Raw genomic sequence first — 14,546 nt, 5'->3', positions numbered from 1 at the left:
TTTATATATATTATATATATTAATTTAACATTTCAAAGCAGCCTTCTCCAAATTTAACATTTGTTCAGTTCTATCCGATTCTTCCACTCCCCAAAATATATGTCTTAAAAATCCTTTTTCTTAAACTAATCAATCACTAAACTAGCCTATTTCAACCCAGTTTCCTGCAAGATTACCATACACTACAATTCTAAATATAATCCACTGCCCACTCTACTAAAATATACATATGTCTATATATACATTCCATTTTATAAAAAAAGACAATAACTTTAAATTTATAATTCATTTAGTATCTTCTTTGATGTCTTTCCACTAGATTGTTAAATCCATCATCCATAATAGGGTAACATAGCATCCTGGTGCAACAGTTTATTCAAAATCTTCAGTCATCTTCTGCCCCCATCAATAATAAATATCCTCATGTATATATAAAAATAAAAACAACCACCCGAGTGACATTATAATTATATTCCATATAGTTGTAATTGTGGTTTTCATCAGGATTATAAATCCCCATCATCTTTGTGGGTAACAGCCAGATCTTCTGCATGCCCCAGCATGACTCTCTTGCCTTGTAACTCAAAATAGATATAATATATTTATCGGTAAAAGAAATCCAAAATAGATAATTCAAATCCAACAATGTAAGGCTCTTTCCACATCCCAAAATCACGGCATTGCAGAGATCTGCCACTTTCCTCAAGATAGTATTAAACGATAATTCGCCTCCAATATCTTTTCACATGTTCATTTATTTTTTAAAATCCCTGGCTTCACTGTTGCTTGATTTAGAAACTACTATTTCTACGAAATCTGTTTCTTTTCTTTTTCTTTTGCAGGTTGCATTTCCATCCAGATTTCCTTCCTACAAGTTGTGTATCAGCTGATCGGTTGTCATTCTGCTTTGTAAATTGATCTTGTTGGTTTTGTTTTATTATCCCATATGTCTTTTCCTTCACTTGTATATCAACTGGTTGATTTACGCACTTGTTTGTAAATTGATAGTTAATCACATTAGAATCAGATGACACTGCTCTCAAATTTATAGACAGTCCAGCTGGGGTATCCAAGGAGTCCAAAGACAGTTTATCTACCACAGCCTCTGTAATTTGATGTTTTCCCTTTATTTCCAACTCCTTTTGCTTGTCCTGTGTTATGCCTAAAGATGTTAAATTTATTTTTAAAATTTTTTGATAAAATTCTTCCGCTTTTTCGACAGTATCCAGTTGGTATCTTACTCCTTGGTGTCTCAATATTAAACCAACTGGGACGTCCCACCTAAATAGAATATTCCTTTTTTTTAACTCATTCACTAGAAAACCAAATTTCTTCCTCTCCATTAACATCTTGGGCGGGAGTTCCTTAAAAATCCAAATCTTTCTTCCACGAAATTGCAAAGCAGAATCATAAGAATTCTGGACAATATTATTTCTAATTTCTTTGTCTGTAAAATAAATCACCACATCTCTAGGCAATTGCCTTTGTTTTGCCAACCAGGAGTTTATTCTATAAATTCTGTCAATCCTGCAAAACACTTCATCAGGTTGAACCTTTAAAATCCCAGCCAGAATTTCAGAAGATATCTTCCTTAAATCATCTCTGTCATCTTCCTGCAAACCTCTCAGTCTAATTGCATATTCTGTAAAATTGTATTGGATCATTAAAACTTCTCTTTCAATCCTCTGTTGTACATTTTCTTCAATAACAGTCTTTTGATCAGCCTCCATTTTAAGTTTGTCTTCTGAACTATTATCCTGAATGTTTGCCAAATCCTTTTTAATTTTTTGGATCTTGTCATCCAAATTCTCCTCAGTTTCTTTCATTTTAGAGTTAGTATTTGCTTCCAACTGAGTCATAAAGTCTGCTAAGCCATTAGCTACTTTTAAAATCTTTCGATCCAGAAAGCCAAACTTAGATTTCACCAATTCACCAATTTCTTTGATTTCCAACTTAAATTTTTCAAGTTGCTGATTCACAATCTCATCCCTTCTTACAATCTCCTCAAGAAGAAATTCTATTATATTAAAGTCAGGTTTCTGTGACTGGAGAGTTAAAACTTGTTGATGTAATTTATTAATGGGGGAATCCCCCCCCCCACTGCCTGTTTGTCTAGTTTTATAAGTCTCAGTGCCATTTTTCCACGCAGACAAAATTTACTGGAAAAGAGAGAAAAAAAAACTTTTTTCCAACCAAGATCAATATTAGATCCTCAAAGAGAAAGAAAAAAAAAAAGAAAAAAAAAACCGAAATGAGAGTGAGATTTTGCCTTCAGTTACAGCCAAAAGTATTCATTCCGCTACTTTGTAATTAAAAACGGAAGGAGTTTCCCTTTCAGCCTCTCTTCAAGCCGCAGCAGCAATCGCCATTTTAAAAAAAACTTTTTTCCCTTCACTTCACTTCTTAGGCAAAATAGAATAAAAAGAATACTTGCGCTTCAGGATCAAAGGTCCAGCTCATATCTTCTTTAATTAATTTATTTGACAGATTTACAGGCTTGCTTTAGCCCCCTAGCTCTGCGTGTAGCAGAGATTTCCCAGAGCCCGGAGCATCGGCTGGGGATACGGGGAGTCTCTTCCGCTCCCTCCCAAAAGTAAATAAAAAACTTTTGGGATTAGGCAGAGGACTCTACCCACCCCAGCCGGCTCTATCTCCGTTTCCTAATGGAAGCGGAGTTTTTTCGAGCCGCCATTCCGCTGAAAAAGGCGGCTCTTACAGGCAGTGGGTTCGACGATCCCGGAGGAGTGTCCAGCGGGGACAAGCAGCAAACCGGAAGTCCAATACTATTTCAAGTTTGAATGACCACTGAGTGATCACAAGCCAAGAACCCACCAGTATTCTGTTTCTGCAAAAGGAAAGAGGCATAATTAAAAATAAATGGAATTCAAAAGTATTTGACTTAATTTGTTATATAGCAATCAGCTGTTAATTTCTTAATATCTTATTTGGGACTTTTTTCCTGAAAAAATAAAGATCTCATTTTTTTTCTTTAACCTTGTCCTTTCTTTGCAGTAAGAAAATGGAGAGAGAAGAATGCCCTGGGTGCACATGGCAATTGGGAGGTTGAAGTTGGAGAACCCACATTGCTTGCAGCAGGAGCACTGGATCGCGAGTTCATAAAGGAGAGCAATACCAATGTAAATACAATATTTGTATCTCAGCATTTGATATTAGAGAAAATATATTTTATCCAATTTTTCTACCTTGATTTTTTTTTCATTTAGAAAATAGTATGTAAGGTTTTCTTTCTGCATGAATTATCCATAACAGTAAAAATGTCCATTATGCTCTTTCTTTCAACTTTGTCTCTGTCTTTTTCCGATCTATAAAAGTTTAATTGTTAAATGTGTTATCATGCCATTCCTACAAGGAGTTCAACTCAACTTATGAAGCATTTGCTTCTTCGGATTTTTCCTTACAACATTCTTATGACAAAAGTTGAACTAAGAGATAGCAACCATACTTTAAATTTCAGTGTAATTTAAACAGAGGAATTACAATTGAAAGTTCACTATGGTCAAAAAGAGCTGAATTAACATTGCAAGACATTTTTGTAAATATGAAAAGTTTAATATGGCTCCTTTATGAGCGCCTCATGTTCAAGGCCATTCTTAGTCATGGAAGGTCACTGGGTGTATTTGAGCTAGTTAAAAGCAGCAGGCAAGCATGTGCATGTTCCATTTGCACAAGCGGCGGGTGTGCATACCCGCTGCTCACACAAATGGAGCTGTGCGCTTGCCCGCCACTCGGGTGGAACCATGCCCTGCCACCCTGCTGGGCCCCAAAGCCAAAAAGGTTTAGAACTCTGCTTTAGAACTACATTGGTAGCCATTCATTAAATCATGTGTGCTTCCAGATATAGTGTAGTCTCATGTTTCTCAACCTCAGCAATTTAAAAATGTGTGGCTAGGGAATTCTGGGAGTTGAAGTCCACACATCTTAAAGTTGCTGAGTTTGAGAAACACTAGTGTGGTATATTGATTGCTTTAGGGAATGTAAATGCTCTCCAATCTTTTTATGGCTCTGGGCAATTTGGGTAGCTTCCAAAGTACAATAAAGCATCTATAAAAACATGTATAAAGCATAACACATATAAAACACATCAGCTAAAACAGTTACATTGTAAGCCCTTGGACAGTAAATATGTTTTCAGCTCTTTCCTAAATTTAATGAAGAGGCGTGCTTAATTCCACTGACAATTTATTCCATGACACAGATTATAATTTAGCCAAAAATGCCAAGAACTAAATAATATTTTTATAAAAGGTTTATGCTCTGTATTACAATTCTGCATTAAAGTTAGGATCTCTTTCAAATGTTCTTCCTGCATAAACGTAGAAAATTCAGACCGCCCGGGAGCTGCTGATGCAGTTTTACAGAGGAATTATTGAATCTATAACTCTCTGGTGTAGTACAGCAACCAAACAGGACAGGAACAGAGTCCAACGCATAGTCAAGACTGCAGAAAGAATAATTGCAACCAGCCTGCTTTCTATAGAAGACCTGTATATTGCGCGGATCAGGAGGGCTGAGAAAATATCTGCAGACCCCTTACATCCTGGACACAAACCATTTCAGCTCCTTCCCTCAGGATGGTTTTGCATGCCTAAATACAGGGGCAGTTTTTTCCCTTGTGCCATTACTCTGCTGCCAGAGTGTGCTATATCCCTTATGCCATCACCTAATTCTCATGGTTTTGTCAAATGTGTATGTATATCAACCCATAGATTGTGGGTTCTTGGTCTCTTTCTCCTTGTACACTCCCTTCTATCTGAAACAAAATAATTCCATTTCATTCAGTATCCAGTTGAGGTATATATGTTTCATGTATGTGTGAATACCTGAATTATCCCATATATTTGTATGAAGGGTGTTCTGTGTCTTGAATGTAATTATTTATTGAATGGATTTTTGCTTGATTGCAGTCTTTTATGAAATGGCCTTTTTTTTTCTCTTGTAAGAGACTACTTTTGTTCCTTAACCATCTTTTACTTCAGTCTATATTTTTCCTAAATCTAGTAGCACTTTCCTTCACATTCCTTAGTATTATAACACAATTTGTGTATCTGGGATGTATTTAGTGTATCCCACAAAAGAATGCATTATATAAATTGAGAAAATCTCATGGGGAAAGGTATTAAACTTAAAAGATGCTGGCACCAGTGTTGCTTCAGTTTAGATAAGAATCCAACACTTGCACACATAATTTTGGCAATTCCTATTCATATTGTTGTAGTACAGTTATTACAGCTGCTGTCTAGTTGAACTGAACAACACTGGGCTGAATTCCATTTCTCTTTTCTTTAGCCTGTCTTTATGCGAAAAGACACCAAAAGCAGTTTCCAGTGGCGGATCCGAAACCTGCCATATCCTAAGGATGTCTACAGTGTTTCAGTAGAAAAGGATCAGCGTTGCTGTGTGATCCACACCACAAATAAGAAGTCAGTAAACATGGTGGGATAAATTTGGGTGTACTTGCGGACAGCTTGTAGGATGTGGAAATGATGTTAGTTTTCTATTGTAATATTCTGAATTTTTCTTTTCCTAACAGTTGTATTGTTAGAACAGTTATATTGTTTTAGCAAAATAATCTGAGCTGACATGTACTTGAATATTAGTAGTTCAGGTTGGTAGCTGGGGTGTTGATTTGAGCTCTGAGCTTGGCAATTTGGTTGCGAACATTTCGTCATCATTTGAGGAGACATCGTCAGTGCATTTTCAATTGACAAACCAACAGCGCATAATCTGAGCTTTTTGTAGTATTCACACATAACATTATGAAGAGTATTATTTTTGAACAAGCCATTGTATTGTATTTTGCACATATCCCTAATAGATAGGTTTGAATGCAATGCTAAATAAAACATTGATATGTCTTAATTTTATGTATGAATCAAGCTATAGTATAGTCCCAGAACAAAGAGCATTTGTTTTTCCTACTCTTTCCATTTTTATGCAATCCCTAATATTTACCCAGAGGTGGTGCTGTTGGCAAGAACTTCTATTTTCTATTTAACCATTTATGTTAAGCTAAAGTTGTTCTGAGGGCAAAGAGTATAATTAATCAATGACAATAAAAAACTAGAGACATGGTCAGGACTTGTCAAACATTTCACAATAAAGGCCAGACTACATTAACCTTATGGGTCATTCTACTTAGCATCTTTTTATCTCACTGGAAGTGGCAGGTACAGAATCAGGTTCCTGAAGTTCAGTGGATTTCCTCTTGATAGGTAGGAATATTATTTAGTATTTGTTGATTTGAGCAATCCTTAAATATGCTCGGCCTTCTGCAGAGTCTCATTTTAAATCAGGATCATCTATGATTTTGACTTGTAGTAGATTAAGACAGAGTTCTCTTGCATATACACAAGCATAAATTTTACTGTTATGACATAGACTGCGTTTACTAATAAGTTGCCTTTTAAAAAGAACTAAACAAATTTATGACAAATGTTAGATATATTTAAATAAAAACTCAGGGTATAGTAATAAGTAGCTCTAAATTAGTTGCTGATAGGCAAAGAATAAGATAAACTCATTTCTTTCATATCTCCCTTGAGGCTGTCAGCTAATACTAAAAAGAAGATACCGTATTAACCACTTAGCAGATCCAATAACAGATCATTTACTGTTTAGTAGCCCAGTGTATTTTAGACAATCCAATATGTTTTGGACCATTCAGAAGCAATGATGCTATTGTTCCTAACATATAAAATACAAGCCATTATATAGTTTTTTGGGGGGTGGGGAATGGATACCTTAATTAGCACGGACATTTTACATTTGCTTGCTTTGCTTGTTGGAAATTCTAGACATGATTTAAAAATTCTAAAGTAAAACTCAATTATTCTGTCTACCAAAGAAACCAGGAAAAGTTGGATTAATACTGCAACAAACAGCTTTTACATGATTTGTTCTGGCTGGTCGGTGGTAGAACAAAAGACTTTGTTCAATCACATATTTATCTTAGCCATGGTTTAACTATGATTTATTGGTTAAATGGAAATATATTTATTAAATTTATATGCTTTCCCTCTTACTGATAAGGCAACTCTGGGAAGCTAAATAATTGGCTGAATTCACAGGCTAAACCATTAACAATGGATATCTGCATAAGGTGTAGCTAAAAATGCTACTTTTGGTGCAGTTTACTGACATTTTGGAAGTCAGAAAGAAAATTGTCACCTAAATATCCAGTCAAAAACAGAGGAAGAAATCATTACTAGCTAAAATCAAGCCCCCGAGTTCTATTTGTAATGCAAGTGTTGTAACAAGAAAAACTAACCTAGCACCCAGATGTGGAACAAAGTTAATGTCTCAAAGAGTATTTCATGCCTTTCAGTAATTTGAGGTCTTTAATAAAACATTTCAATTATTAGCTTCAGGAAGTGGAATTGGCTTCTATTAGAGGAATACACATTTTTCATTTATTTTGCGTTACAACAAAAATTGCTCCACCACAAAACTGCTAGGTTCTTTATAGAACTTGGATTATGTAGACTTTTGTGATTTTCCTATTAGATACCATTATTTATTGTAGCATGTTCTTTATTGTGAGGAAGGCAGAAGATAAAATAACTTCAATTCAGATACTTGTCCTTTTTGCTAAAACAACAGAAGCAGTGCATGTATGTCTGCATTTTAATAATTCTTTCATAAATTATTCTATTGTTTTATCGAAACTGGGATTTTATGAAGTCTACATGAGAACTTGGAGACTTCTACCTATTGCTAAACTGCTAGACATGTTCTCTTTTTTCCAGACATGTCTAACAATATTATTTTTTTCTCTCTCTGTGCGGGGCTGCTGATGTATCTGAGGCAACCTCTTCCTACTTCCACCTGGGACCAGCCCACAGGTTCCCAATCCCCATATTACATAATGTTCAGTTCCCATTAGTGCTTGTGACTTGATCATGTGAGAAATTCTAGTTAGTCCTTTATGGCAGGAATGGGAAGCTGCATGTACTTCCCCCAGCTCCCAAGATATATTACTAAAATGGTTACCAAAATTACTAATTTTTAGCAACATTTGTCTCTATTTTTCCCTTAAGGATAAAGATGAAAATAGAAGAACGGAAACTAGGTAACAAATCACCAAAAATATTCCACTTTTAAATTCCTCCCAAACTCATCCAAAATTGTGTCACTTAAATTCAGCCATTTACTGTCATATTGAAGCAGTATGATTTTAGGGTGAGAGTCAGCGATTCAGGATACAAATAAAGTATAGGTTGAAAATGTGGCTCCGCCCCTTCCTCTGATGCCATCTTCAGCTGGGAGGAAAAGCAAGACGGGGCCTACAATCCTGAGAAAGCTGTTTACCCTGGCCTTAGAAAAAGGGAGGACAATGGCATAATGCTTATGACAATTAGAATTTTAGCAGATGTAGCTTTTCCCAGGAGATATAACAAAAGAAACCTGGAATTACTTAATGGCTCCTCTGCAATGGTAAATGTGGAAGAGAAGATAGCTCCCCAAAGGACCTTAAAAAGAAAATATTGCCACCTACTTCTACTCATTCAACAATGCCCCCTCTAGCCACAGCAAAAGGCTGCTGAAGTGGGATTTGATTCAGTCTTCTTGCTGTAAAACAAATCCATTAAAGCAGACTTCCAAACAAACAAGCAAAGCCTCCTTGGCTACAGCAGATTCAATTATTGCAGGACAAGGTAGCAGTTAACATTATGCTGGAAGAGGCAAAACAGCAGATCTATTTTCCTTTGATCTTTCACAGATTTTACTTGGAGCTCAGACCAGGTATTTTTCCCACTGCCTCAGCCCTATTGGTTGGAGGGGGGGGGGGATAAAGTTGGTGTTCTCAGTGTGGACTTCATAGGCTCTTTGAAACACTGGACTACTTTGGGGAGTTGCTTTTTTATTGTCTCAATCAGTAAGAACTTAACACTTCCTTAACTTGTCTTTTGTGTTCATCTAATCTTTGCTGTTTAACCTTTGACATCTCCATTATTATCCATGTCTGCCACCTTTCCCAAATATAAGCAAAAGCCTCCAAGCCCTGGGGTAACATTCTTCTTTAGCAGGCAAAGTTAGCCCTGGCTGGTTGGCCTTTGTGTGCATTTTCAGCAGGACTTGGAAAATAAAGGGTTTGTGGTTTGTGTAGCACTAGTTCAACCAATCAACCTCTGAACAAAACTAACTTAATTGAAAAGGATTGCTCATAGGTTTGACATCCTGTTCATTTTGGGGCACCAAACATGCATCAATTATGGAGTATAATTCATAAAGGATGAGATCCAGCTCACAAAGGAACTAAATGGCAGTCATGCTTCGTGGGGAGAAAGCATATTGGCCTTCCATCTTAAATTAAATTGAAAATAGCAGAAGATGGATCACTCTAAGTACCTGATAAATATGAGAATGTAGGCACTATGCATAATCAAGGTGATCAAAACTAAAGTAACATTCAAACTGTTAAGGTAGCCTATCTAACACTTATCTTTATGATAATGATTTGTTTAGTAAGTATCCCAGAGTTTGGGAAGCCCATTTTTTGTGCCTTTAAATCAGGGTTAATTCCTGATGACTGGATTAGTTTTCTTGGCAAGATTTTTGGAAATGGTTGCCACTACTTCCTTCCTTCCTTCCTTCCTCTCTTTTCTAAGAAAGGATGATTGATCCTTGCTACTGTAGTTTTTAGTATATGGCTGCATTTAAAAACAAAACCTTCTGATCAAAATTAATAGTGACCTATGTTCAGTCAGATTTTTAAATATAGCTCAATTAGTTTATTTATGTATTTTACTATAATAAAAATAATTCTTAGTGGAATCTTGTAGCCTTGAATGAAAGATACTCAGCTTCTAACTCTTGGAACAATCCTGAAATTTCTTTCATATAAAAACATAATTTTGGTATTCTTTATCTTCCACTAGTGAAGAAATGAATAGTCTTTATTTTCATGTCCACATTTACTTTCAGATACTACAAGAAATTCACTATTCCTGATTTGGACAGATTCCAACTGCCTTTGGACAGCACAGCTTTGAGTTTTACTCATGCCAACAATACATTGATCATCACAGTAAGTTCTCATAAAGCTAATCTGACACCGTTAGCATATTACTGTTTTCAGTCCTCTTTTGCCTTTACAGATAGTCTTCAACTTACAACCATTCATTTAATGACTTCTCAAAATTACAATAGCACCGAAAGAAGTGGCTTATGACTGGGTTTCACACTTACAACGGTTGCAGAATCCCCATGGTCACGTGATCAAAATTCAGGGGCTTGACAACTGGCATGTATTTATGACAGCTGCACTGTCCCGAGGTCATGTGATCACCATTTGTAACCTTCCCAGCTGGCTTCCAACAAGCAAAGTCAAAGGGGAAAACCTAATTCACTTAATATCTGTAGTGATTTGCTTAACAACTGTGACAGAAAAGGTCATAAGATGGGACACAGCTCACTTAACAACTGGCTTTCTTTGCAATGGAAATTTTGGGTTCCATTGTGGTCGTAAGTTAAGGACCAACTGTATAAAAGTTGAGGTAACACACATGGAGGAAAATTGCCTTTGGATGAAAGTTAAGAATTAAAAATTATACCAATAAGGTTTATGATTAAAAAAAAAACCCTCACACTACTATTTCTGCTTCAAAGTCTTAAAAATAACTCAATAAGTCAATAATAAGCATTTTTCTTTCTAACCTGAAATAATTGTCTTTTTTTATTTGTAATACTTATACTTTCTTCAGAGAACAGGGAGGTATCCAATGAACAATTGGAAAAGTTCAAGTGCACACTCTGCCATTGGACATTTCACTCTAGCAGAAAAAAATACAATAAGGCGGATTTCAATGTGTGAACTAAAAATTTGTATTACAATGAATATGTTTGTGATACAGCCTTATGTTCTAGGTTTTATATCTTAAATGGCTGAAAAAGATGAATCTGAGAGCATGACATACCAATGATTTCGCTTCTTTTTTTCAATTTTGCAAATGAGGCACTTTGTTAATAGCATTTCTGTTTGCTCTAACAGAGATTCAGGCTATTTTCTTTCCTATAGTATCAAAAGCCAACAGAAATACTAGCTGCAGAAGAGGAACTGCAAAAAGAACTAAAGAAGATCAAAGCTGCTAATAATGGGGAAGGAGACTGCAAGACACAGTAGTCAAGAGTTTTGAAGTGCATTGTCTGTATTTTTATTAAATAATTGTGCTGAACGGGGTTCATTCATCATTTCATTTATACCCTGCCACAATTCTACAGAACTCTTGGCAGATTACGAACATTAAAATTTGCAATGGAATAATATCGAAAAACCGAAAATAAAACCAACTGGAAAATGCAAAAATCCAAAAAGGGCCTCTTAAAGAGGGAATATATCAGAGTCTCTTTATGGCTCCCAGCAGCACCCATTCTGGTAAGGAGGCATTGGTAATCTTCCAGATCCAGGGAATAAGGCCCACGCACCCCTAACTATCCTCAGTATGGCCACGTGGCAGTGGCACCCATGCTTTCCAAGCTGCACTGGTTACGTTTGTTTCTAGGTGCAATTCAATGTGCTTGTTACTGGAGGGACTAAGGTATCGACCCAGCAGATTCAATCCAGCAAAGTTAATGTACTACATGTTCCTTTGATCAACCAATGGGGGCCTTCATTAACCATATTGGAACCTCAGGATCATGTCTTCTGTCATGGCACCTGCATTCCAGAATGTGGTTCCTCTTGAGATCCAGAGGGCTTCCATCCTGGTGGCATTCTGGGAGGCCTTAATGACTTGGCTGTGCTCCCAAGCTTTGAACTAGGATGATTGGATCCCCTTGCTAGGTGTATGGTACATATTGTTGACTTTGTTTATTGCTATGTCTCTTTTTGCATTACATATTTGTTGTATTGCCCAGAATCAATTGGAGTCTACATTGATACAAATAAATAGCTGAAGCAGCTGTGAGGGACAGAGGGACAGACCATAGGTAACAGAGGGTATCTTGGAGAGCATGTAGAGAATCCCAGTTAACCTGACAAGATATTCCAATCAAATCGCTAGACAATACCAAAGCAGTCAAGAGAATCTGAACAAACCTATGGCAAAATGTTATGCTGACTGGTCACCACAGTCACTCTTGCAACTGGCTCCTTCTCCAAAGGGAATTAACCATTCTGCAAAGAGCTTCTGGATGACAACATGCCAATGTAACGAGAGAAGTAGGAATGCTTTATTCTCTTATATTTGTGGGGCAGGCTCAAATCTGGGCACATAATTGTGCTCAATTTCATTCTTGATACTCCTCCATGTACTCTCTGGGCACTGCTGCCTCAACTCCTGCTGGCAATCCAAAACCCATCAGCCACCAAAGATAAGACCAACAGCAGCTGCTTAGAAGCGGTTTCACTGAGGGCTCATGAGGGCTTGTTGCCTATGTTGAGAGTAGCAAAACAGGCACTTGGTAGACTCACACATCACATCTTTGGGAAAATCAAGTACCCACCACAAACTACCCAGATCCAAAAGTGCCTGGAGTGGATCCTCTGAATGGGCATCACCTTGGAAGTCATGGGTAGCCATCAATTTATGCTAGACCAGGAAGTGATCTGACCATGACAAGGGAGTAATAGTCATACTCTCCGTATCCAGATCAAAGTGGTCCAAAGCAAAAACTAGGTGCTATACGTGGACAAGCCCATAATACCATGAAATGGTCAGCATGATATCTGCACCATATTATGACCCAACATTGCCAGGATGTAGCAGCTATACTTCCATTCCACACAGTTTGCTCACCTCATGTAAGAGCTGGTATGAGCCCAACTCCCAAACTAAAACTTTACCTGTTAACCAATCTACCCATGGAGTCAGCAGCCTGGCAAACCACTCGGCCAAACCTCTAATCACTTAGTTCACTTAAACATAGTGGCCACTTTGTTAAAAATAAGATTGTTGATTCCAACTGTGGTTGCTAAATGAGGACTATCTAATCATCTAGTATACCCCTATGAGGAGAAGTAAATGTACACAGACTTTCTCCCATTGTCCTGGGTACTATCTCTTAATCTCTCTGATCCTTCCCTTACTGGGAATCAGTATTCATTCATTCCACTTGCCTATCACCTGAGGGACTGCCCATTCTAGTTACTGGAGAATAAATTTCCCACATACACTGCAACAGCAGGATATTACCAGCAAGTGCATCCAAAACATTGGTAGCATAGGAGTTCCCCAGGAAACTACACTCACCACCTTAGACCTAACAAAACTGCACTACTCTTAGGTATGATGCCAAGACCCCTTGCCCAACTGCCAGCAACCTGAATGCATCACATTCTGTTTTCTGCCAGCTGGCCATTCTTGGGCACCACAATGGTTGCTTTGTGTAAATAATCAGAGACCTAAAATCCCCACCTTCTGCCAGTTCACTGAAGCCCTTCAATCTGGCCACTTAATGGAGAAGGGCCTTCCTGGGAATTTCAAATCTAGTCCCATCAAACTAGTTTCCCTCCAGTACAGTACCACAATCTTCCCTGTTGCTTTAAGGCTGGGAGGTCAAGAATAACTCAAAAGTTCTGTTCCATTTCTGTCACTGTCAACACTGCCATACCTGGAAATCCCTAAGTCAATCTCAGTGCCGCCTCCTAATATCTGCTTTTAAAGTTTGTTTACACAATTACATAGTCACTTTTTATACCATAGTACGTGACTTGTCTTACGTTTTTATTATTTATACTGAGGCCCTACGAGGTTTATTTGTTACAGCATACTAGAATTTGAATCATGGACAGTGATAAACCTTTCCAAATACTTTGTTTTAAAATAGATTTTCATGATGTTGTCCTTGTTTCCCAATCCTTCATGTATGGAAGAATATTCAGAGTTTATATTCCAATTTTCTTGATTTGTCATTATACTAAAAAAATTTCCTTTTGTCTCAATTACACTGATTTATATATCAGACATTAATGAAATAAATGTTTGTGTTTCAGACATTTTTTCAATCAATTCTACAAACAGAATACAGGTCTGTTTTACACAGACTTCACCATTTAACAAAGTAATAATTGCAATTAGAATAAAAAGATGTGGGGGCATTCCTGTTGGCTGTTTTGGCCAGCCAATATCTATTCCATTCACATATTTTCATATTGGCTTCTTATTTTTAGTGTGTCTGCAAACTTTTGAGTCCCCTAATAATTTCATATTTGATTATATTCTTACCTTAAACAGAATATCCTATTTAAACTCATATGTACAAGAAGGGGGATGCATTGTTCAGAAACACTAGGGTTTACAGAACACTGTCTTTAGAAAAAACAAGTATTAGTATTCATGGTATTCCATTTATAAATACAGATGTTTGATGAGAGTGATGACGGAAGCCCGGATACCACTCCATGTTTTTGCATCTTCTCTCAGAATTATGCATGGCTAGATGTTTTTTCAAGTATTAAGTAAATAAATCCTCCTTTATCTTCACAATTGTGATAATTTTTCAGGAATATTTATTCTCAGCTTGCTGTGTATGTCATAGATAAGTAAAGTCAATCGTACTGAATAAAAGCCATCCAGTCAAATGTA

General features: G+C 36.9%; 1 protein-coding gene across 1 annotated transcript in view; it reads left to right on the top strand.

Moving 5' to 3' along the window:
* Positions 1-14,546, top strand: part of DPCD (deleted in primary ciliary dyskinesia homolog (mouse)) — an 18,200-nt gene extending 3,654 nt beyond the window's left edge. The window contains exons 3-6 of the mRNA XM_034439928.3: positions 3,013-3,137; positions 5,308-5,441; positions 9,946-10,048; positions 11,039-14,546. Of these exons, the coding sequence (XP_034295819.1) occupies positions 3,013-3,137; positions 5,308-5,441; positions 9,946-10,048; positions 11,039-11,143 (467 nt within the window). The 3' untranslated portion in view covers positions 11,144-14,546. The remainder of the gene's footprint in view (positions 1-3,012; positions 3,138-5,307; positions 5,442-9,945; positions 10,049-11,038) is intronic.

This window comes from Pantherophis guttatus, chromosome 6 (assembly GCF_059756535.1).
Source record: "Pantherophis guttatus breed Tessera chromosome 6, ASM5975653v1, whole genome shotgun sequence".
In the NCBI taxonomy this organism is placed as follows: domain Eukaryota; kingdom Metazoa; phylum Chordata; class Lepidosauria; order Squamata; family Colubridae; genus Pantherophis; species Pantherophis guttatus.
Note: the sequence above shows the minus strand (reverse complement) of the source record. Positions and strands in the feature narration are given on the sequence as shown.